This window comes from Pseudophryne corroboree, chromosome 9, assembly GCF_028390025.1.
Source record: "Pseudophryne corroboree isolate aPseCor3 chromosome 9, aPseCor3.hap2, whole genome shotgun sequence".
NCBI classification, from domain to species: Eukaryota; Metazoa; Chordata; class Amphibia; order Anura; family Myobatrachidae; genus Pseudophryne; species Pseudophryne corroboree.
Window position 1 is genome coordinate 222069903 of NC_086452.1, and position 22136 is coordinate 222092038.

At 41.8% G+C, this 22136-nt stretch overlaps 1 protein-coding gene across 2 annotated transcripts in view; it reads left to right on the forward strand.

Moving 5' to 3' along the window:
* Positions 1-22136, forward strand: part of PTPRC (protein tyrosine phosphatase receptor type C) — a 494588-nt gene that overhangs the window by 182884 nt on the left and 289568 nt on the right. For both annotated transcript variants that reach the window (XM_063940133.1, XM_063940134.1), the window contains exon 4: positions 19159-19179. In XM_063940133.1, coding sequence (XP_063796203.1) covers positions 19159-19179 — 21 coding nt within the window. The remainder of the gene's footprint in view (positions 1-19158; positions 19180-22136) is intronic.

The window sequence follows — 22136 nt, forward strand, 5'->3', positions numbered from 1 at the left end:
TTGCACCAAATCTTAGATCAGAAGGCTCACGAGTGATCTGTAAATCTTTGGGAATATCTTGGAATATTTACATTAAATGTAGGAACATACCTACAAGATTCATAGGGGGGAATTCAAATGTTTGAAAAGTCAATTGGGTGTCTGTTTTTTCCCCTGTATATTAGATAGAAAAAAACAGACACCCAACTGACCTTTCAAACATTTGAATTACACCATAATATTAAAATTTCCACTTTTGGACAACAAAATTAAGATTTTATTTTTTTAGCTGTTGATGCTAATTTTAGATTTAAAAATCTTTTAAAAAGAAGAAATCAAATAAATTAGAACCATCTAGCTGAATTTTTAATCTGTTCAAAACCCCCATTACAAAGGCAGGAGCTGTAGGTTAAGTCTTTCATGACATACACGATGAGGGCATAAATTCTTACTTATACCCCTTTTACACCGCCAGCATATAACATGGGTTATTGCACATGAACGTGTATAACTCATGTTGCTGGCTGGTGTAAAAGGGTCGAGTTGGAATAGTCCGGGTCGAGTGACCCGGTATTCCAATATGGGAAGTTTGCGGGGTTGAACACGTGTTCAACCCAGCAAACTGTGCAGTGTAAACGGTAGCCGGGTTGATGCGACCCAGCTTCCCATTTACAGTGTATGTGTGGGCGGCACTTGGAGATCATATGATCTCCAAGCGCCGCCCCCGTCACTTCACCAGCAACGTCACCAACCTGGCAATATGCCGGGCTGGTGACTCCGGTGTGAAAGGGGGCTGACGCGGGTCGCACCCGGGTAGCACCCGTGTCAGGCTCCCGGCTGCGACCCGCTATTTGTGGTCTAAAAGCGGTATTACTAAGCATTTTTTTTCGAGCCTCCCTCATACTTGAACAGAAATCTGTGTTAAGTGCATTCTGTGGGCCTATCGAAAGCTGCAATTGAATAGACCCAGGAACTGCTTAAGCCTGCAGATAATTAAAGCGGCTAAGTGAATCCAGCCCTCAATATACTCATATTTGAATAGCTTGCTAATGACTTTATCTAAAAATATACAATTGATTAGATATGCAAATCTAAGTTTACCTTCAGTAATCTAAAGGCCCATATAGACGGGCCGATGTGGGAGAGATGTGTGCTGAGCGAACCGCTCAGCACACATCTTTCCCCCCGCTCAGCACAGCACGATGTGTGCTGAGCATGCAGGAGGAGACGGGGGGGACGCTCATTTCACCCAGCGGGCCAATCTAGCCCCCCAGGCCAATCTAGCACCAGCGATAGCGATGCTCGGGGCTGCGCATCGCTATCACTGTAGGGGGTACACATGGAGCGATAATGCTTAAATTCTAAGCAATCTAGTCAGATTGCTTAGAATATTGCTCCGTGAGTACCCCCTTAAAGGGAGCTTCTCAGATTATACATTTAATGAATAAGGGGTGTGGTATTGAAGGTAGATAGTAACTAGGTCGACAGTGTCTAGGTTGACCACTATTGGTCGACAATAACTAGGTCGACAGGGTCTCTAGGTCGACAGGGTCTTTAGGTCGACATGGTCTAGGTCAATAGGTCAAAAGGTCGACAAGACTTTTTTATGTTTTTTTGGTGTAGTTTTCTTCGTAGAGTGAAAGGGAACCCCAAGCTTCAGGCAAGGTGCCTCGCTCTGCTACCGCTTTGCTCGGCACAGATTACCATTCCAATCGTAGTCCACGTGGATCGTTAAGTATGAAAAGGTTAAAAAAAAAAGGAAAAAATCGTGAAAAACTCACGTCGACCTTTTGACCTGTCAACCTAGAACATGTCAACCTAGAGACCCAGTTGACCTGGAAACCCTGTCAACCTAGTTACTGTCGACCAATAGTGGTCGACCTAGTTACTGTCGACCTAGAGACCGGATCCCTGAAAAAGAATATACTATAACAAAAAATCAACACTGGGTCAATGACTAATAAATCTTCTCTAACTTTCAAGGAAATCTCAGCACATAAAAATCATGTATCCATTACACTTTGCTCATGAACAAGTTAATGAGGGGATTTTATTGATATATGAGATAATCATAAGAATATTGAAGAATTCCTGGGACTTCAACGTGACTCTGGTTTATATGAAAAAAGAAGAAGGACCTACTAAAATATTTGTGAATTAAATGAAACCACATAATAAAGTGCCTAATATTAGAATTCTATTTAATTGAAGCATTTTTTCCAATTGCCTAAAATCCACAAAGATGTGAATAAAGGGGAGTACACCCTGAGAGATCCGTGTTTAAAATCTAAGCAATCTGACTAGATTGCTTAGATTTTAAGCACGGATAAGCAGTGTGTATGCCCCACAGCGATGCGCGGCCCCGCAGGCTCAATCTAGCGGGTCGCTCACTTCACCGTTGTGTGAAGTGAGCGGCCACCCGTCCGTCCGTCCCCTTGCTCAGCACATCGCGCTGTGCTGAGCGGGGGGAGAGATGTGTGCTGAGCGGTCTGTGTTAAGATTGCTCAGCACACATCTCCCCCATCAGTACCCCCCTTAACCTGCCCGAGCATCCATTTGTTTCAAACATCAGTCCAGAAGCAGACAGAGTACAGTTTTGGTATACTGTACATGTTGATTTTTTTTTTTTTAAATATGTCTGTGAATTAGATTCTCATTTGTTAGACTCTACTCAGATACTCCAGCTTTTTACTAATTTACAATAAAAGACAAACTAAAGTTGATGTAAAACAGCTGTGCAATCCTTATATATGTCCATGAAAAGGTTTTAGAATATATTTCAGATTATTTTTTATTTAAATCATCAAAAGGTATTTTGGGTATTAGGGGGAGATGTACTAAGCAGTGAAAAGAGTGGAGTAGTGAACCAGTGGAGAAGTTGCCAATGACAACCAATCAGTATTGAAGTAACATTTATGATTTGCGTACTATAAAATTATACAGAGCAGATAATTGGTTTCCATGAGCAATTTCTCCACGGGCTCACTTCTCTACTCCTTTTACTGCTTAGTACATCTCCCCTTTAGTCTAAAGAAAGATGTATTATTATGAAGCTTTCTTAGTTTTTCAAAGAACATAATCATTTGAGTATTTTAATGTATAAGTGGTACTGTGATGAGAAATATATATATTATATAAATAACTCATATAACCAGCACACTGTATTTAACAAGAGTTACAGTATATAGATGATATTGAATTTGGAGATTTATTTCTATACTTCTTGAAAATAACTTAAAACTGATACTTACACCCAAATACAGGGTGAAATAAGACAGAAATGTGAGATGACCTTAGATAGTAACAACTTTTAACAAATAATATTTTGCTCATTCATACTTAATATAGGTGGTTAGTAATATTACATGGATTACTCCAACTGTTGCTTTTTAGCAACTGTAAAAATAGTTGTTTTTTGGAAGTTTTTTGCAATTTATAAGGGTCAGAAGAAATTGTATGCATAGTAAAATCTTAATCCAACAAACAACAGTTTATTGAAGTTAATTTAAAAATGAGGCTATCCATACTACATTCATGGAGAATAGTATTGAGGATTTAGATAAGTTCTCTTAACTTTCAAAGAAAAGAATCACCCTTCCCTTGTAGTTCAATATGATTTCTCTGTACACCATATAAAGAAGTGTATGAAAGTATTGGTTTATACATAAATTAGATCCAAACCTTTTGAATCATAATGCTGAAAAACCTCCTCTTAATGTAAAGAGGTGGTTATTAAATTTTCTAGACTGACACATAAGATTCAAATTATTGGACAAACAGGTCTCCCTGCCGGCCCTCAATTAAAGATCGGCATATACACACATGCATGCTTTGCTTTTGTTGTCATGCTATAACAGAAAAAGAGCATTTTGTTAAGGTAGTTTACAATTGTATTTTTACTTTGTAGTTTTTATGTATCTGTTGCATATTTGAAATAAATTAATTCACCCACAGTAGTTGGCAGGATCAGGTATGGATCATGTAAAGTAAATGCTATAGAGCCCTCACATTGTATGATGAGTGACCAACTTGATCATCAAAATTTGTAGTCTAGTACCCCTTTTCCAACAAAATCCCGGGTCTGACCTGTGGTTTGGAATGCTGTTCCAATTCGGGTGAGTCCCAGGATTTTGCCCGTTTCGACTGTGGCATCGCAAAACTCCCAGAACAGCACACCGGATGGGCCTCCTTCCGGGAGGATGCTGTCTAACTGGAGGCAATCAGGAAGACATTACAGCATCCCCGCATAGTAAGCGGGGATGGGCTAAAATCCAGAACAGTCTAGACCATGCAAGGAGGCTGTAGTCTCTTCCTCCCCGGTGATGGTTGTCATGAATGATGGGTTTTTGAGCCAATCACCCCACTGTAAATGGGTTAGACAGATCAGATGACACGGGTGACCCATTTCCACTGCAGCTCACCCAGATCTTTCCCAGTAAAAACCTTGCTAGGTACCTGGGAAGGACTCCTGGATGACTGCAAAAATCCTTGGTTGGTGCACGTTCATGTGCAAAAATTCAGGATTTTCATTTCATTATTTGAAATATTCCGCATACAAAACTAAAGAGACTATGAGGCATATTTACTAAAGTGCGGGTTTATAGAAGTGGGGTTGTTGCCCATAGCAATCAATCAAATTTTACTTATCATTTATCTAGCTCCATCAAGAAGATAGTTGCTGGAATATGACTGGTTGCTATGGACAACATCTCCATTTCTATAAACCCACACTTTAGTAAATGTACCCCTTTGACATAACACCATGTGAAGACCAGAGGAAGACATTAATGCTCTGATTTCACTATAGCATACATAGTGTTTGTGTAGTGAATTTTCTAGAAGTGATGTATGTCTGAAATTCTCTGATTTATTGATGATGTGTTTTACATCACAGGTGGGACACTTTCTAAAGGAACTTCCAATTCGCAAGCACATGCACAAAATTCTACTGAAACCAAACCCACGGTCACCAGCTTTGCTGTTCTTACCTCAATCACTGCAACCAACACCACCGCTAATTTCTCTCCTACAGGTCTGACATGACAGACAAGAATTTTAATTCTTCCTACATTTTTTATATTATGGTTTCATTATATAGAATTAGTCTGGATTTTAAATCTTGAAGTAGTAAATTTACACAATAAAAAAATGTATTACTTATCCTCAAATATATCAATGCACTTAAAGAAAAAATCCTAGTGTACATACAGTGCATCTGGAAAGTAATTACAGCACTTCACTTTTTCCACATTTTGTTATGTTACTGCCTTATTCCAAAATGGAATAAATTCATTTTCCCCTCAAAATTCTACACACAATACCCCATAATGACAACATGAAAAAAAATTTTTTTTAGATTTTTGCAAATTTATTAAAAATAAAAACCTAAGAAATCACATGTACATATGTATTCACAGCCTTTGCCATGAAGCTCAAAATTGAGCACAGGTGCATCTTGTTTCCACTGATCACCTTGAGATGTTCCTACAGCTTAATTGGAGTCCGCCTGTCGTAAATAATTTAGTTGATTGGACATGATTTGGAAAGGCACACAACTGTCTATATACTTGACAATGCATGTCTGAGCCTTTGCTCAATACTTTGTTGATGCATTTTTGGCAGCAATTATAGCCTCAAGACTTTTTGAATATGATGCCACAAGCTTGGCACACCTATCTTTGGACAGTTTTACCCATTCCTCTTTGCAGCTCCTCTCAAGCTCCATCAGGTTGGGTGGGAAGCATCAATGCACAGCCATTTTCAGATCTTTCCAGAGATGTTCAATGAGATTAAAGTGTGGGCTCTGGCTGGGCCTCTCAAAGACATTCACAGAGTTGTCCTGAAGCCACTCCTTTGACATTTTGGCTGTGTGCTTAGGGTCGCTGTCCTGCTGAAAGATGAACCGTCGCCCCAGTCTGAGGTCAAGATCTCTCTGAACAAGGTTTTCATCCAGGATATCTCTGTACATTGCTGCATTCATCTTTCCCTCTATCCTGACTAGTCTCCCAGTTCATGCCGCTGAAAAACATCCCCCCAGCATGATGTTTCCACTACCATGCTTCACTTTAGGGATGGTATTGGCTTTGTGATAAGAGGTGCCTGGTTTCCTCCAAACATAATGCCTGGAATTCAAGCCAAAGAGTTCTATCTTTGTCTCATCAGACCAGAGAATTTAGTTTCTCATGGTCTAAGAGTCCTTCAGGTGCATTTTGACAAACCCCAGGTGGGCTGCCATGTGCTTTTTTACTAAGGAGTGGCTTCCATCTGGCCACTCTACCATACAGGCCTGATTGGTGGATTTCTGCAGAGATAGTTGTACTTCTGGAAGGTTCTCCTTTCTCCACAGAGGAATGCTGTAGCTCTGACAAAGTGACCATTGTGTTCTTGGTCACCTCCCTGACTAAGACTCTTCTCCCATGATCTCTAGGTTTAGACAGCCGGCCAGCTCTAGGAAGAGTCCTGGGGGTTCTGAAATTTTTCCATTTACGGATGATGGAGGCCACTGTGCTCATTGGGACCTACAAATCAGCAGATATTTTTGTGCACCCTTTCCCAGTTTTGTGCCACAAGACAAACCTGTCTCGGAGGTCTGCAGACAATTCCTTTGACTTCATGCTTGGTTTGTGCTCAGACATGCATTGTCAAGTATATAGACAGGTGTGTGCCTTTCCAAATCATGTCCAATCAACTAAATTTACCACAGGTGGATTCCAATTAAGCTGTAGGAACATCTCAAGGTGATCAGTGGAAAAAAGATGCACCTGAGCTCAATTTTGAGCTTCATGGCAAAGGCTGTGAATACTTACATGCATGTGATTTCTTAGTTTTTTTACAGTATATTTCATTAATTTTTGCAAAAATCTCAACAAACTTTTTTCACGTTGTCATTATGGGGTATTGTCTGTAGAATTTTGAGGGAAAAAAATAATTTATTCCATTTTGGAATCAGACTGTAACTTAACAAAATGTGGAAAAAGTGAAGCGCTGATAATACTTTCCGGATGCACTGTATATATATATATATATATATATATATATATAACTGTATATATGTACAATTAACAATATGCTGCAACATACAGGAACTACTAAGGCTTATTTCAACCAATAGCAGACTGGTTAAAGCTAAAAATAGCTTTTCATCAATTTGCCCATTGGTTAGGGTGAATTATTGGTGTTTGCCACATTTTATTAAAATGTAATGGCCACCTGTACATATTAGAGGCTCTGGTCTGCTCACATATTGAACTGGTATTGATACCAAAGCAACCACAGAATCTGCCCCTACGCTTTCTCAGTTGGGAACTGCCCTCCAGGTCAACTCACCCACTGTTCACTGTGGGTCCCCGCAAATTGAGGAAAGCAGCTCCCTGCATGGTATACACCCCCACCTTTTACTCCCTCATCGCTTCTCCCACCCTCCCCCTTCTTTTTCAGGCACTCTCATCATTGTTTTTCCTTTATTATAGGGGTCTGTGCTACATTGTATCAGATCCCACTTAGGGAGTGATTTCTAAAGCAGATGCCCGTTAATTCCTTCAATATCTCCTAGTACTTATAGGTGTTCTGCTCACGTATCATGTACTGCGAGTCACATGACATGTAGCAGCTATCAACCTTCTACATTTACAACAACTGGAGATAGCTGATTTGTGTCTCACTAGTTTATTAAAATCCTATTTCAGTGTTACACTTCCTTGGTGATATACACCTCACAACCAAAATTTATACTGTACATCTAATAATTTTTTCCGCTGTATATAAAATATTGCTGTGTTGTACTGTTGTTGATGCACATTATCATTTGAGATTTGCCAATTAGATTGAGTAATGATTGCCTATATTTTCACCTAAAAGACACTGATTATTATATCCACTAAATGCAGTAAGTACTGTATATGGATTACATTACTCTCAATTAGTGGTACATACTGTTTTTGAACTAATATATCTGGTCAAATAACAGGACAATTCTTTCAAGATATGAGGTTTGATTGGTACAATTAACTTGCATATGTATATTATCAGCAGATGTGATCTACGTTAGTTATCTTTGACTAATGCTTAGTACATTAATAGAACAATTTTAAACTTTTTTTTAATTATATATGTGTGTTTGTTTGGGTATGCATAGTAGACTACAACTTTTTACTCAATTGTTATACATGTCATTTTATACAGTTACCTGTTTTCATTATGGGTAGGTGAGTGCCCCAACCAGGGGGTACATTTGCTAAGATGGGAGTTCTATTTAAGATGGGATGTTGCCCATAGCAACCAATCAGATTCTACTTCTCATTTCTCTTACGTCCTAGAGGATGCTGGGGACTCCGTAAGGATCATGGGGTATAGACGGGCTCCGCAGAAGACATGGGCACTACAAAGAACTTTAGAATGGGTGTGCACTGGCTCCTCCCTCTATGCCCCTCTTACAGACCTCAGTTGGTTCCTGTGCCCAGAGGAGACTGGGTGCACTGCAGGGGAGCTCTACTGAGTTTCTCTGGAAAAAAAAAAAGAATTTTGTTAGGTTTTTTATTTTCAGGGAGCACTGCTGGCAACAGACTCCCTGCATCGTGGGACTGAGGAGAGAGAAGCAGACCTACTTAAGTGATTAGCTCTGCTTCTTAGGCTACTGGACACCATTAGCTCCAGAGGGAGTCGGAACGCACGTCTCCCCTCGCCGTTCGTCCCAGAGCCGCGCCACCGTCCTCCTCACAGAGCCGGAAGATAGAAGCCGGGTGAGTATAAGAAGAAAGAAGACTTCAAAGGCGGCAGAAGACTTCTGATCTTCACTGAGGTAAGCGAGCAGTGTTACCATTGCTCCCATACACAACACACATGAGCGGGCACTGATGGGTGCAGGGTGCAGGGGGAGCGCCCTGGGCAGCAATATAAATTTCTAGGACTGGCATATAAGTATATATAGGCTGCGGAGGCAGTAGTTATAAAAATCCCCCGCCAGTCATTCAAAATTGAGCGGGACCGAAGCCCGCCGCTGGAGGGAGCGGAGCTTGGTCCCACAACACTAACCAGCGCCATTTTCTCCACAGTGTACTGCAGAGAAGCTGGCTCCACGGACTCTCCCCTGCTGAACACGGTGACACAAGGCTGAAAAGAGGTGGTGGGGGGGGCACTTGTAAGGTGCAGTGAGTGTATTACACAGATCATTATATATAAAAAGCGCTATATTATCTGGGAATTTGTTTCCAGTGTCAGTTGGCGCTGGGTGTGTGCTGGCATACTCTCTCTCTGTCTCTCCAAAGGGACTTAGTGGGGAACTGTCTCCATATAAATATATCCCTGTGTGTGTGGGGGGGTGTCGGTACGAGTGTGTCGACATGTCTGAAGCGGAAGGCTCATCTAAGTAGGAGGTGTAGCAGATGATTGTGATGTCTCCGTCGGCAACGCCGTCTCCTGATTGGTTGGACATGTGGAATGTTTTAAATGCAAATGTGACCTTATTACATAAGAGATTGGACAAAGCAGAGTCCAGGGTAAAAGCAGGGAGTCAATCCATGGCTTTGACTGTGTCAGAGGGTCCTTCAGGGTCTCAAAAATGTTCTCTATCCCAAATAGCAGACACTGATACCAACACGGATTCTGACTCCAGTGTCGACTACGATGATGCAAGGTTACACCCAAGGGTGGCCAAAACTATTCATTATATGATCATTGCAATAAAAGATGTTTTGCATATCACAGATGACCCCTCTGTCCCTGACACGAGGGTGCGCATGTATAAGGAAAAGAAACCTGAGGTAACCTTTCCCCCTTCTCATGAGCTGAACGAGTTATTTGATAAAGCTTGGGAAACTCCAGACAAAAAACTGCAGATTCCCAAGAGGATTCTTATGGCGTATCCTTTCCCTGCACAGGACAGGGTACGGTGGGAATCCTCACCCAGGGTAGACAAGGCTTTAAAGCGCTTGTCCAAGAAGGTGGCGCTACCGTCTCCTGACACGGCAGTCCTCAAAGATCCTGCTGATCGCAGACAGGAAACTACCTTAAAATCTATTTATACGCATACGGGTGCTTTACTCAGACCGGCAATAGCATCGGCATGGGTATTTAGCGCAGTTGCAGCTTGGACAGATACCTTGTCAGCTGACTTGGATACCCTAGATAGGGATATCATCTTATTGACTTTAGGTCATATTAAAGACGCAGTCTTATATATGAGAGATGCTCAAAGAGACGTTGGGCTGCTAGGTTTGAGAGCCAACGCCATGGCGATTTCTGCTAGGCGTGCCCTGTGGACTCGCCAATGGACGGGTGATGCCGACTCAAAGAAGCATATGGAGGTTTTACCTTACAAGGGTGAAGTTTTATTCGGAGAAGGTCTTGCGGACCTGGTTTCAACAGCTACCGCGGGTAAATCTACCTTTTTGCCTTTTGTTCCCACGCAGCAAAAGAAAACTCCGCAATATCAGATGCAGTCCTTTCGGTCGCACAAGTCCAGAAGAGGTCGGGGCTCATCCTTCCTCGCCAGAGGTAAGGGTAGAGGGAAAAGAACGCCTGCTTCGACTAGTTCCCAGGAACAGAAGTCCTCCCCTGCTTCTACTAAATCCACCGCATGACGCTGGGGCTCCACTGAGGGAGTCCGCGCCGGTGGAGGCACGTCTTCGACTCTTCAGCCAGGTCTGGGTTCGGTCAGACGTGGATCCTTGGGCGATGGAAATTATATCCCAAGGCTACAAACTGGAATTCGAAGAGTTGCTCCCTTGCCGATTTTTCAAGCTTCTCCCCCAGAGAGGGCAGTAGTTTTAGCTGCGATTCAAAAGCTGTGTCAAGGTGATTATCAAGGTTCCCCTAGTCCAACAGGGAAAAGGGTACTATTCGACCCTGTTCGTGGTCCCAAAGCCGGATGGCTCGGTCAGACCCATTTTAAATCTAAAATCCCTAAACCTGTACTTGAAAAAGTTAAAATTCAAGATGGAATCGCTCCGGGTTGTGATCTCCAGTCTGGAAGAGGGGGATTTTATGGTGTCACTAGACATAAAGGATGCATACCTTCATGTCCCCATATATCCTCCTCATCAGGAGTACCTGAGATTCGCTGTACAGTACTGTCATTACCAGTTTCAGACGTTGGGTTTTCCACGGCCCGAGAATTTTCACCACGGTGATGGCGGAGAGGATGGTGCTCCTGCGAAGGCAGGGAGTCACAATTATCCCGTACTTGGACGATCTCCTGATAAAAGCGAGATCGAGAGAACAATTGCGGAAGAGCGTATCGCTCTCCCTGAGAGTGCTACAACTGCACGGTTGGATTCTAAATCTGCCAAAGTCACTGTTGATTCCAACGACTCGACTATCATTTCTAGGCATGATTCTGGACACGGAATGGAAGAGGGTTTTTCTCCCAATGGAAAAAGCCCAGGACCTCCAGAACATGGTCAGAGACCTGCTAAAACCAAAAAGAGTGTCTGTTCATCAATGCACTTGAGTTCTGGGAAAAATGGTGGCAGCCTACGAGGCCATCCCTTTCGGCAGGTTTCATGCGAGGACATTTCAGTGGGACCTTCTGGACAAGTGGTCCGGGTCCCATCTACAAATTCATCAGAAGATAAGCCTGTCCCCCAGGGCCAGGGTGTCTCTCCTGTGGTGGCTGCAGAGTGCTCACCTTCTAGAGGGTCGCAGGTTCAGCATTCAAGACTGGGTTCTGATGACCACGGACGCGAGCCTCCGAGGATGGGGAGCAGTCACACAAGGAAGAAATTTTCAGGGACTATGGTCAAGCCAGGAGGCTTGTCTGCACATCAACGTACTGGAATTGAGGGCCATATACAATGGCGTACGACAAGCGGAGAATCTTCTTCGCGACCTACCGGTTCTGGTTCAATCAGACAACGTCACAGCAGTGGCTCATGTAAACCGCCAAGGCGGGACAAGGAGCAGAGTGGCAATGGCGGAAGCCACCAGGATTCTTCGCTGTGCGGAAAATCACGTAAGCGCTCTGTCAGCAGTCTTCATTCCAGGAGTGGACAACTGGGAAGCAGACTTCCTCAGCAGGCACGATTTCCATCCAGGAGAGTGGGGACTTCATCAAGAAGTTTTTGCAGAAATAACAAGTCTTTGGGGAATTCCTCAAATAGACATGATGGCGTCACGCCTCAACAAGAAGCTACGGAGGTATTGTGCCAGGTAAAGGGACCCTCAGGCAGTAGCGGTGGACGCCCTGGTGACTCCATGGGTGTTTCAGTTGGTCTATGTGTTCCCTCCTCTTCCTCTCATCTCAAAAATATTGAGGATCATAAGACGAAAAAGAGTGCGGACAATACTCATTGTTCCAGATTGGCCTCGAAGGGCCTGGTACTCAGATCTTCAGGAAATGCTCACAGAAGATCCGTGGCCTCTTCCTCTCAGGGAGGACCTGTTACAGCAGGGGCCCTGCATGTTCCAAGACTTACCGCGGTTATGTTTGATGGCATGGCGGTTGAACACCGAATCCTAGCTGGGAAATGTATTCCAGATGAAGTCATCCCTACGCTGATAAAGGCTAGGAAGGAGGTGACGGCGAAACATTATCACCGTATCTGGAGGAAATATGTTTCTTGGTGTGAAGTCAAACATGCTCCTACGGAAGATTTCCATCTGGGCCGTTTTCTCCACTTTCTACAGACAGGAGTGGATATGGGCCTTAAGTTAGGCTCCATTAAGGTACAGATTTCGGCCTTATCTATATTCTTTCAGAAGGAATTGGCTTCTCTCCCAGAAGTACAGACTTTTGTAAAGGGAGTGCTGCACATCCAGCCTCCTTTTGTGCCCCCAGTGGCACCTTGAGACCTTAACGTGGTATTACGGTTCCTAAACTCTCACTGGTTTGAACCGCTTCAGACGGTTGAATTAAAGTTTCTCACTTAGAAGGTGGTCACGTTGTTGGCCTTGGCATCTGCGAGGCAGGTGTCTGAATTGGCGGCCTTGTCTCACAAGAGCCCCTATCTGATTTTACATATGGATAGAGCGGAGTTGAGGACTCGTCCTCTATTTTTGCCCAAGGTGGTTTCATCGTTTCATATGAACCAACCTATTGTGGTGCCTGTGGCTACAGATGACTTGGAGGACTCCAAGTCCCTGGATGTAGTCAGGGCCTTAAAATTCTATGTAGCCAGGACGGCTCGGGTTAGGAAAACAGAGGCACTGTTTGTCCTATATGCGGCCAACAAAGACTATTGCTTGCTGGATCTGTAACACGATTCAGCAGGCTCCTTCTACGGCAGGATTGCCGTTACCAAATTCGGTAAAGGCCCATTCCACTAGGAAGGTGGGCTCTACTTGGACGGCTGCCCGAGGCGATTTCGGCTTTACAGCTTTGCCGAGCAGCTACCTGGTCGGGTTCAAACACCTTTGCAAAATTCTATAAGTTTGATACCCTGGCTGATGAGGACCTTGCGTTTGCTCAGTCGGTGCTGCAGAGTCGTCCGCACTCTCCCGCCCAGTCTGGAGCTTTGGTATAAACCCCATGGTCCTTATGGAGTCCCCAGCATCCTCTAGGACGTAAGAGAAAATAAGATTTTAAACCTACCGGTAAATCTTTTTCTCCTAGTCCGTAGAGGATGCTGGGCGCCCGTCCCAGTGCGGACTATTTTCTGCAAGACTTGTATATAGTTATTGCTTACATAAGGGTTATGATACAGTTGTAATCGGTCTTTGCCGGATACTGTTTTGTTGCATACTGTTAACTGGTTGAGTATATTCCATGTAAACGGTGTGGATGGTGTGGGCTGGTATGGATCTTGCCCTTGGATTAACAAAATCCTTTCCTCGTACTGTCCGTCTCCTCTGGGCACAGTTCTCTAACTGAGGTCTGGAGGAGGGGCATAGAGGGAGGAGCCAGTGCACACCCATTCTAAAGTTCTTTGTAGTGCTCATGTCTCCTGCGGAACCTGTCTATACCCCATGGTCCTTACGGAGTCCCCAGCATCCTCTACGGACTAGGAGAAAAAGATTTACCGGTAGGTTTAAAATCTTATTTTAGCTAGCACCTTCTAGATGATAGTACATGGAATCTGATTGGTTGCTATGGGCAACATCCCATCTTAAATACAACTCCCATCTTAGTAAATTTACCCCCAAGAGAGTACTGCTTTTCTTTGCAAATCCTATTACTACAGTACGTTTGTTTGGGCAGGATCACTGTTTTTTATATTTCTTTCTGAAAACCTGCATTTAAACATTACATACACATCAAAATAATGGCGATAACTGTGTCTGAAAGCATCATGATACCATTCATGTTTTGCTCGAACATTGGTGGTCATTCCGAGTTGTTCGCTCGCAAGCTGCTTTTAGCAGCTTTGCACACGCTAAGCCGCCGCCTACTGGGAGTGAATCTTAGCTTCTTAAAATTGCGAACGAAAGATTCGCAATATTGCGAAAAGACATCTCTGTGCAGTTTCTGAGTAGCTCGAGACTTACTCTGCCAGTGCGATCAGTTCAGTGCTTGTCGTTCCTGGTTTGACGTCACAAACACACCCAGCGTTCGCCCAGACACTCCTCCGTTTCTCCAGCCACTCCCGCGTTTTTCCCAGAAACGGTAGCGTTTTTTCGCACACGCCCATAAAACGGCCAGTTTCCGCCCAGAAACACCCACTTCCTGTCAATCACATTACGATCACCAGAACGAAGAAAAAACCTCGTAATGCGGTGAGTAAAAATCCTGACTGCATAGCAAATTTACTTGGCGCAGTCGCAGTGCGAACATTGCGCATGCGCAATAAGCGGAAAATCGCAGCGATGCGAAAAAAAATACAGAGCGAACAACTCGGAATGACCACCATAGTGTAAGCATGTAACCCTATATGCTATATCTAACAGATCTGTGCAACTCTGCATATCTAAACATACACAACAATGTTGCATATTTGTTTCTTATACAATTCTAATTATGTGACTAACTCTACATCATTCCCACAGTATATGACTGTGAATGTATACAGTATATATTCTAAAGTAAATGTGGAATCACATCCACAGGACTTGAAAAACCCATAATAATTTATTGCCACATATACAAATGATACATGTTACATTAAAACACTTTTGTACTTTGGACCATCAATTGTTGGGATGCTAGCTGGCATTGTCTGTTTTTTCTCATCTGTCTTTTCCCTTCTACCCATCTCTCTCTCCCCATGTCTATGCTATCCCTACCTCTCCCTTCTCCTCACCATCTCTCTGTCTCTACCACACTTTCTCTGTCTCTCTCTAACCCACAACTCTTTCTTTCTCCTATCCCAGTGGTTTCCAAACTTTTTTGAATCACGGCGCCCTAGAATATCAGAATTTTTTTCACGGCACCTCTAGGCCAAAATTTTCTTATTGAGAAATTTAGAAATAAATATTACATTAAGTAGATCGCGTCTATATGTCATCCTTAGGGTCATTTGTGTGGTGAGGGACAAGATTTGCTTGTTTGGCCACATATTTTATGACTGGCAGCCACCAGCACTGATTTTGCCTATTATATTGACCATGAATAATTTGAATTGGTCCTGGACCACCAACCCAGGGCACCTCTGCAAGTGTCCCGAGGCACCCCAGGGAGCCACGGCACACAGTTTCGGAACCTCTGTCCTATCCCCTGTGTCTCTGCCTCTTTTTTCTCTCTCGCCCTGAGTTCTATCTAACACCTTTTTCTCTTTCTGCCTCCATTCATCCAATCAGAGTGAAGTGATTAAATATGGCTAGCTTATGACTGTTGTACCATTACCGGGCATAACTGTCCGTTCCAGATATCCACATCAAATCTTCTAAAGAAGGCCAAGTACAATTATGTATTTACTAGATAAATGATAGGTAGAATCAGATTTGTTGCTATGAGTAATATCTCTACTTCTCCTCTTTAGAAGGTTTGCAAAATCTCTCCTAAAATCACCATTTAGAAGTTAGAACTAGTTAATTACAGTTTCTTTCTACACGAGATACTTCATCATAATTCCACTTAAATCATTAAAAGGGGAGACTATGCCAGTATAAGAGAAGATATGCGTGTGTGTGTTTGTGGAGGTGAGAGTAAAGGTAAATTGGCCAGGGATAGTAATGTCATCTGTGGAAACTTTAAAGGGCTAATTTTGAGTAATACACTGTTCTGACCATATTTGAATCTACTGCTAGTTAAAGCACGGGTTGCAAGCATGCGCCTGAATTTGCAAGGGTTGGGACGTCCACTTTATGGATCTGCAAACGCAACCATCGGAAGTTCCATGGGGACTTGAAATAGCCCCATGCTATGTGTAGTATATCTATAAGAGTATGGCCTCCAATTTACGTGATGATGCATTGAGTTTGCAACCAGTGCAGCAGCTCTCCCACAACACTCCCATAACATGTGTAGCCACCTCCCAGTTACCACGCAGAAATACTCAATACATTATAAAGTGATAAAGTGAAAAATGACAGGAGCTGGTTAGTTGTTAGTTGAATACTCACCACTTTATCACTTTCAAGGTTTAATACATCACCCCTGATGCATCTCAATCAGCTCTGCAACCCTGTACGCAGACACCATTGAATGCATGCAATGGGCAACTTTTTAGAGGTTTAAACTTTAAACACATGTTCAGTTGCAAAGAAATATGCTAAATGACATAACTCAGCATTACATACCCTCCAGCATTTTACACATAGAAATCGGTACAAATTAGAAAAGGGGCCGTGGCCATGGGCAAAGGGGGCATGGCCACACCCCCTTTCCTATACTTTCAATGGAAGTTTGGAGAGTCAAAAATCGGTACAGACCATAAAAAAAGGTACTGTACCTGCTAAAAAGGTACAGTTGGAGGGTATGGCATTGCATGCAACTCAGAATCAGCCTCATAGTGTAGTATAAATTCAGTGGAGTAAATCTAAAAATAATGCAGATTATTTTAGATGTGTTCAACTGACTTTTCATATACAGTGGAGTTACTGCCGAGGATGCAGGGGATGCAGCTGCTATGGGGCCCTGGCTGCTTCCAGGGCCCGCAGCTCCCCCTTCACCCCCGGCTGCAGGGCAGAACGGCTGTGAGAGATGTAGTGGGGTGGAAGTGGGCCCACACAGTGGCAAACATTGTCCCAGCCAGTCCCGCCTTTTCTGCTCCACCCACTATCTGGCCGTCAGTGCAGTGCCGCGATTCACGGGTATTTTGGGGGCAGGGCATAATGCCGTGAAGTGCTCACTCCCCAATCAGAGGCCTGTGCAGTGTGCAGTAATCAGGTAAAGTCTCTCCTGCTCATTCTCCCTTCCTCTCTCTCCTGCTCACTCCCCCTCTCTCTCTCACCCTTCTCTCTCCTGCTCACTCGAACTCTTTATCTCTCACTCTCCTGCACTGTCCTCCTCTCTCCCCTTCTCATATCCCCCTCCCTCCCTGTCTCTCTTCTGTTCACTCCCACTCTCTCCCTCCTTGTCACTCCTGCTCCCTCTCTCTCCCACTCCCTCTCTCTACTGCTCACTTCCCATCCCTCTCTCTCTCCCTCTCTCTCTTACCTGCTCACTCCCTCTCCCTCTCTCCTTCCCCTCTCTCTCCTACTCACTCCCCCTACCTCTCTCCACCCTCTCTCTCCTGCTCAATCCCCCTCCCTCCTGCTCACATCCACCCTCCCTCTATCCTGCTCACTCCCCCCCACCCTCTACCCCCTCCTCTCTCTCCTGCTTACTCCCCCTCCCTCTCTCCTGCTCACTTCCCCTCCCTCTCCCCCTCTCTCTCCGATACTCTCTCAATTTCTCTCTACCTGACACTGTCTTTCTCTCCCTAACTCTGCCTGACACTGTATCTCGCTTTCTCTGTCACTGTCTCTCTCTCCCTGATGCTGTCTCTCTCTCAGACACCCCCTCTCTCTGTCTCTCTGCCTCTCCCTGACACTCCCTCTCTCTTGTTCCCCTTTGTTTCTCTCCCTCCCTAACACCCTGTCTCTCTCTCCCACTTGCTCCCTTCCCTCTCTCACTCTTTCTCTCCCTTCTTTCTCTCTCTCCGACACTATCTCTCTCTCTCCGAAACTGTCTCTCTCTCCCCGACACTGTCTCTCCATCTCTTTCTACCTTACACTGTATCGCCCTCTCTCTACTCCTGACACTGTATTTCTCAAATGCACAATTTCTCTCTCTGACACTGTATCTTACTTTCACTCCCTGACACTGTTTCTGTCTCCGACATTTTCTCTCTGTCCCTAACACACTCTCTACCTGATACCCCCCTCTGTATCTCTTGTTTTTTCTCTCTCTCCATGACACCCTTTATCTTTCCCTCTCTGTATCTCACTCTCTCATTTCCCTCTCTTTCTCTTTCCCTCCCTCCCTGACACACTCTCTCTCTCTCACTCCCGCTAGCTCCAATCCCTCTCTGTCGCTGCTTCCTCCTCTCTATCACACCCTCTCTCCCTGATGTCCTTTCTCTCTTCTCTCATCCCTTTCTTTCTCTTTCTCCCTGACAACCTCCCTCTCTCTCTCTTTCTCTCTCATTCTCTCTTTTTCCATGAAACCCTCCTCTCTCTCTTTCTTGCTCCTCTATCTCTTTATCCTCCTGACACCCTCTTTGTCTCTCTTTCTCACTCCCCTTGCACTCTTTCTCTTGCTTCCCTAAGTGGCATTGTAGTAACAAGGGGAGGGGGGAAGCCCTTTCAAGATTTTGTTATGAGGCCCACACAGCTCTAGTTGCGACCTTGTTCATAAATACTACACTATAAGCACCTTCGTGTGTTTGTCCTTGTTTCCTAGATTTGTTAGAGGCTCACAGTATGTGAAGGTGCAGCTATTTATTTTAGTGCTTTAAAATCTGCGTCAGTGCTCATTAAGGGAGGTTTTTTTTAATACACATACATTTTATATTTTCTCATCAGCTGATGGGTTTTATGAAAAGTGGTGGTCATTAAACATCCTAGAATAATTACTATTACTGGAATGACAGTGCCCTCTGCAGGCCATCAGTTTAAAATCGACACACTTTTGTCTTACTTGCTTTTTTTGTTGCCCTGTGAAAACAAGTGCATTTTAACACCATCTTTGATAGCTCTACCTAAGTGATGCGATATTCAATTGTATTATCATTTAGTAGTGGTACTGTGACAATGTGCTGCCATGAACTACTATTAATTTAATGTAAATTATAAATATTGTAAGTTGCTTAATAGTTTTGTTAACATTAAGCGATGTGACATCTTTTAAAATGTGTCAACTGATATCCTGTTGATTTTTTGTTCCAGGTCAAAAGAACAACGGAACTGGTAATCTTTTTACATTTTTAATATCATGATATGGCAGTTTAGAAAGATATGAAAATCTACACATTATTGTCCATTTTAAGTGAATATCACAATACTATCAACTTTAGAGAATACAATATTAAAATAGTTATACAAAAACTGCAAAATTATCTGTGTACAAATGTGAATGGCAGATGTATATTATATTAATGGGAAGTAAAGCTGAAAATATTTTTTAGACAAAATACATCTTTGAGTAGTACAAGATTTTGATAAAAATGCAAAATAATAAAAAAAAGTCATGAGTTATTTTTTAGAAAATATACTTATTCAGATTATTATTCAAATATTAATATATTGATTACAGAATAATATAAAGATAAATACTGTTTGCTATATAATGAAGATCTGTGTATTCTTCATTTGAAGAAAGGTTTAGCCCCATTACACTTTTTTTAACCTTAGTGGCAGGATAATTCTATCTGCCACTGAGGCTACTGTATATTCATTCATTTTCACTGAAAGATTCAGTAAAACCAGCCAATTGACTGTGGGTGCATAAATCAATGTATAATAATTTTAAGTGCTGATTTTTTGATCATTTGAGCTCTGTAGTTTCATTTGAATAAAAAATCTTTTCATTAGGAAAATAATTACTTATAAGAGTTAACAGTTCTTCTGTAAATATGAAGTGAATCACACTAAATGTTATGAATTTGTTCACATCAATTGTTCTTTTCCTACATTGTGGTTGCAGCTTCACTGTTTCAGATATTAAAATGTATCCATTTGAGCTAAGAAGTTGCACTTATTGCTTTGTAGTAATGCAATTATAGATTTACAACATTCACTATTTTAAAACACTCTTTTTGCATCAAATCTTAGATCAAAATGCTCAGATGCATGAGCCAGAAATCTTTGGGAATATCTTGGATTATTTACATCAAACATAGAAACATACCTACAAGTTTCATAATATTAAAATCTCCACTTTCAGACAACAAAATTAAGATATTTTTTTTGCTGTTAATGCTAATTTTAGATTTTAAAAATCTTTTAAAACCAAAACATCAAATAAATTAGAACCACCTAGCTGATTTTTTAACACGTTCAAAAACCCATCAAAAAAGCAGGACCTATGGGATAACACTTTCACAGCTCCCACGATATAAGGTCCTCCCTCAGGCTCAACTAGAAATCTGTGTTAAGTGCATTCTGTGGGCCTATTGCAAGCTGCAGTTGAATAGCCCCCGCAACTGCTTAAGCCTGCGGATAATTAGGGTGGCTAAGTAAATCCAGCCCTCAGTCTACTCATATGTTTGAATAGACAATTGAGAATGTAATATAGGAAAATTAACACTGGGCCATTGACAAATAACTCGAATTTAACTTTCAAGGAAAATTCAGCACTAAAAAATCATGTATCAGTTGACACTTTGCTCATAAACAAGCTAGTAAGGAAATTTTATTGATATATGAGATAATCATAAGAATGTTGAAGAATTCTTGAGACTCCTACATGACTGTTTTATATGAAACAAGAAGAGGGACCTACTAAAATATTTGTGATTTAAATAAAAACATGTAAGAAGTGGCTAATATAAAAATGCTATTTAAATAAAGCATGTTTTTCCAATTCCCCAAAAACCACAAAGATGTGACTAACCTGCCCAGGCATCCATTTGTTTCAAGCATCAGTCCAGAAACAGACAGAGTACAGTTTTGGTATATATGTTGTTATTTTTGTATAAAGAAATATGTTTGTGAACTAGATTCACATTTGTGAGACTCAGGTACTGCATTTTTCTACTAATTTAAAATGAAAGACAAACTACAGTTGGTGTACAACAGCTGTGCAAGCCTTATATACAGTAGCCCATGAAAAAGAATTAAAATATATTTCTGATTATTATTTATTTAAATCGTCAAAAAGGTATTTTAGGTTTTAGTCTAAAGAGAAATACATCTGAAGCTTTTTTAGTTTTTCAAAGAACATAATCATATGACTTTTTTAATCTATATTTGGTACTGTGATGAGATCAATATTAGGGCCCAGCTACACTAATCATTATATATGGGTAGCTGGAAAAAAAAATAGTTACATAAATAACTCGTATAACCAGTACATTGTATTTTACAGGAGGTACAGTATATAGATGATATTGAATTTGGGGATTTATTGCTATACTTCTTGAAAATCACTAAAAACTGATATTTGCACCCAAATACAGGGTGAAATAAGACAGAAATGTGAGATGACCTTGGATAGTGCCAACTCTTAACAAATAATATTTTGTTTATTCATACTTTTAATAGATGGTTAGTAATAGATACAGGTATTACATGGATACATGGATTAACTGTTATTTCAGCAACTGTAAAAGCAGTATATCTTTTTACAATTTATAAGTTTCAGAAGAAATTGTATGCACAGCAAAATCTTAACTCAACAAACAAGTTTTGCAAGATGATTTAAAGAATGAGGCTATCCATACTACATTCATGGAGAATAGTATTGAAGATTTTGATAAGTTCTCTTTTAACTTACAAAGAAGAAAATCTCCCTGATAAGGAGAATAAGATATTGATTTGCTCTCTTAGAGTTCAATATGATTCCTCTGTACACCATATAAAGAAATGTATGAAAGTATTTGTATATACATAAATTAGATTCAATACTTTTGAATCATATTGCTGAAAAACCTCCTCTTAATGTAAAGTGGTCTTTATTTAATATTCTAGACTGACACATATTATTTGTTGGACAAACATAGCTCGCTGCCGGCCCTCAATTAAAGATCGACATACCCACCCTTGTATGCCTTGCTACCGTATAACAGAAAAAGCATTTTTGTTAAGGTAGTTTACAATTGTATTTGTACCTAGTAGTATTCATGTATCCATTACATATTTGAAATAAACTAATTTACCCACAGTAGTTAGCAGAATCAGGTATGGATCATGTAAAGTAAATGCTT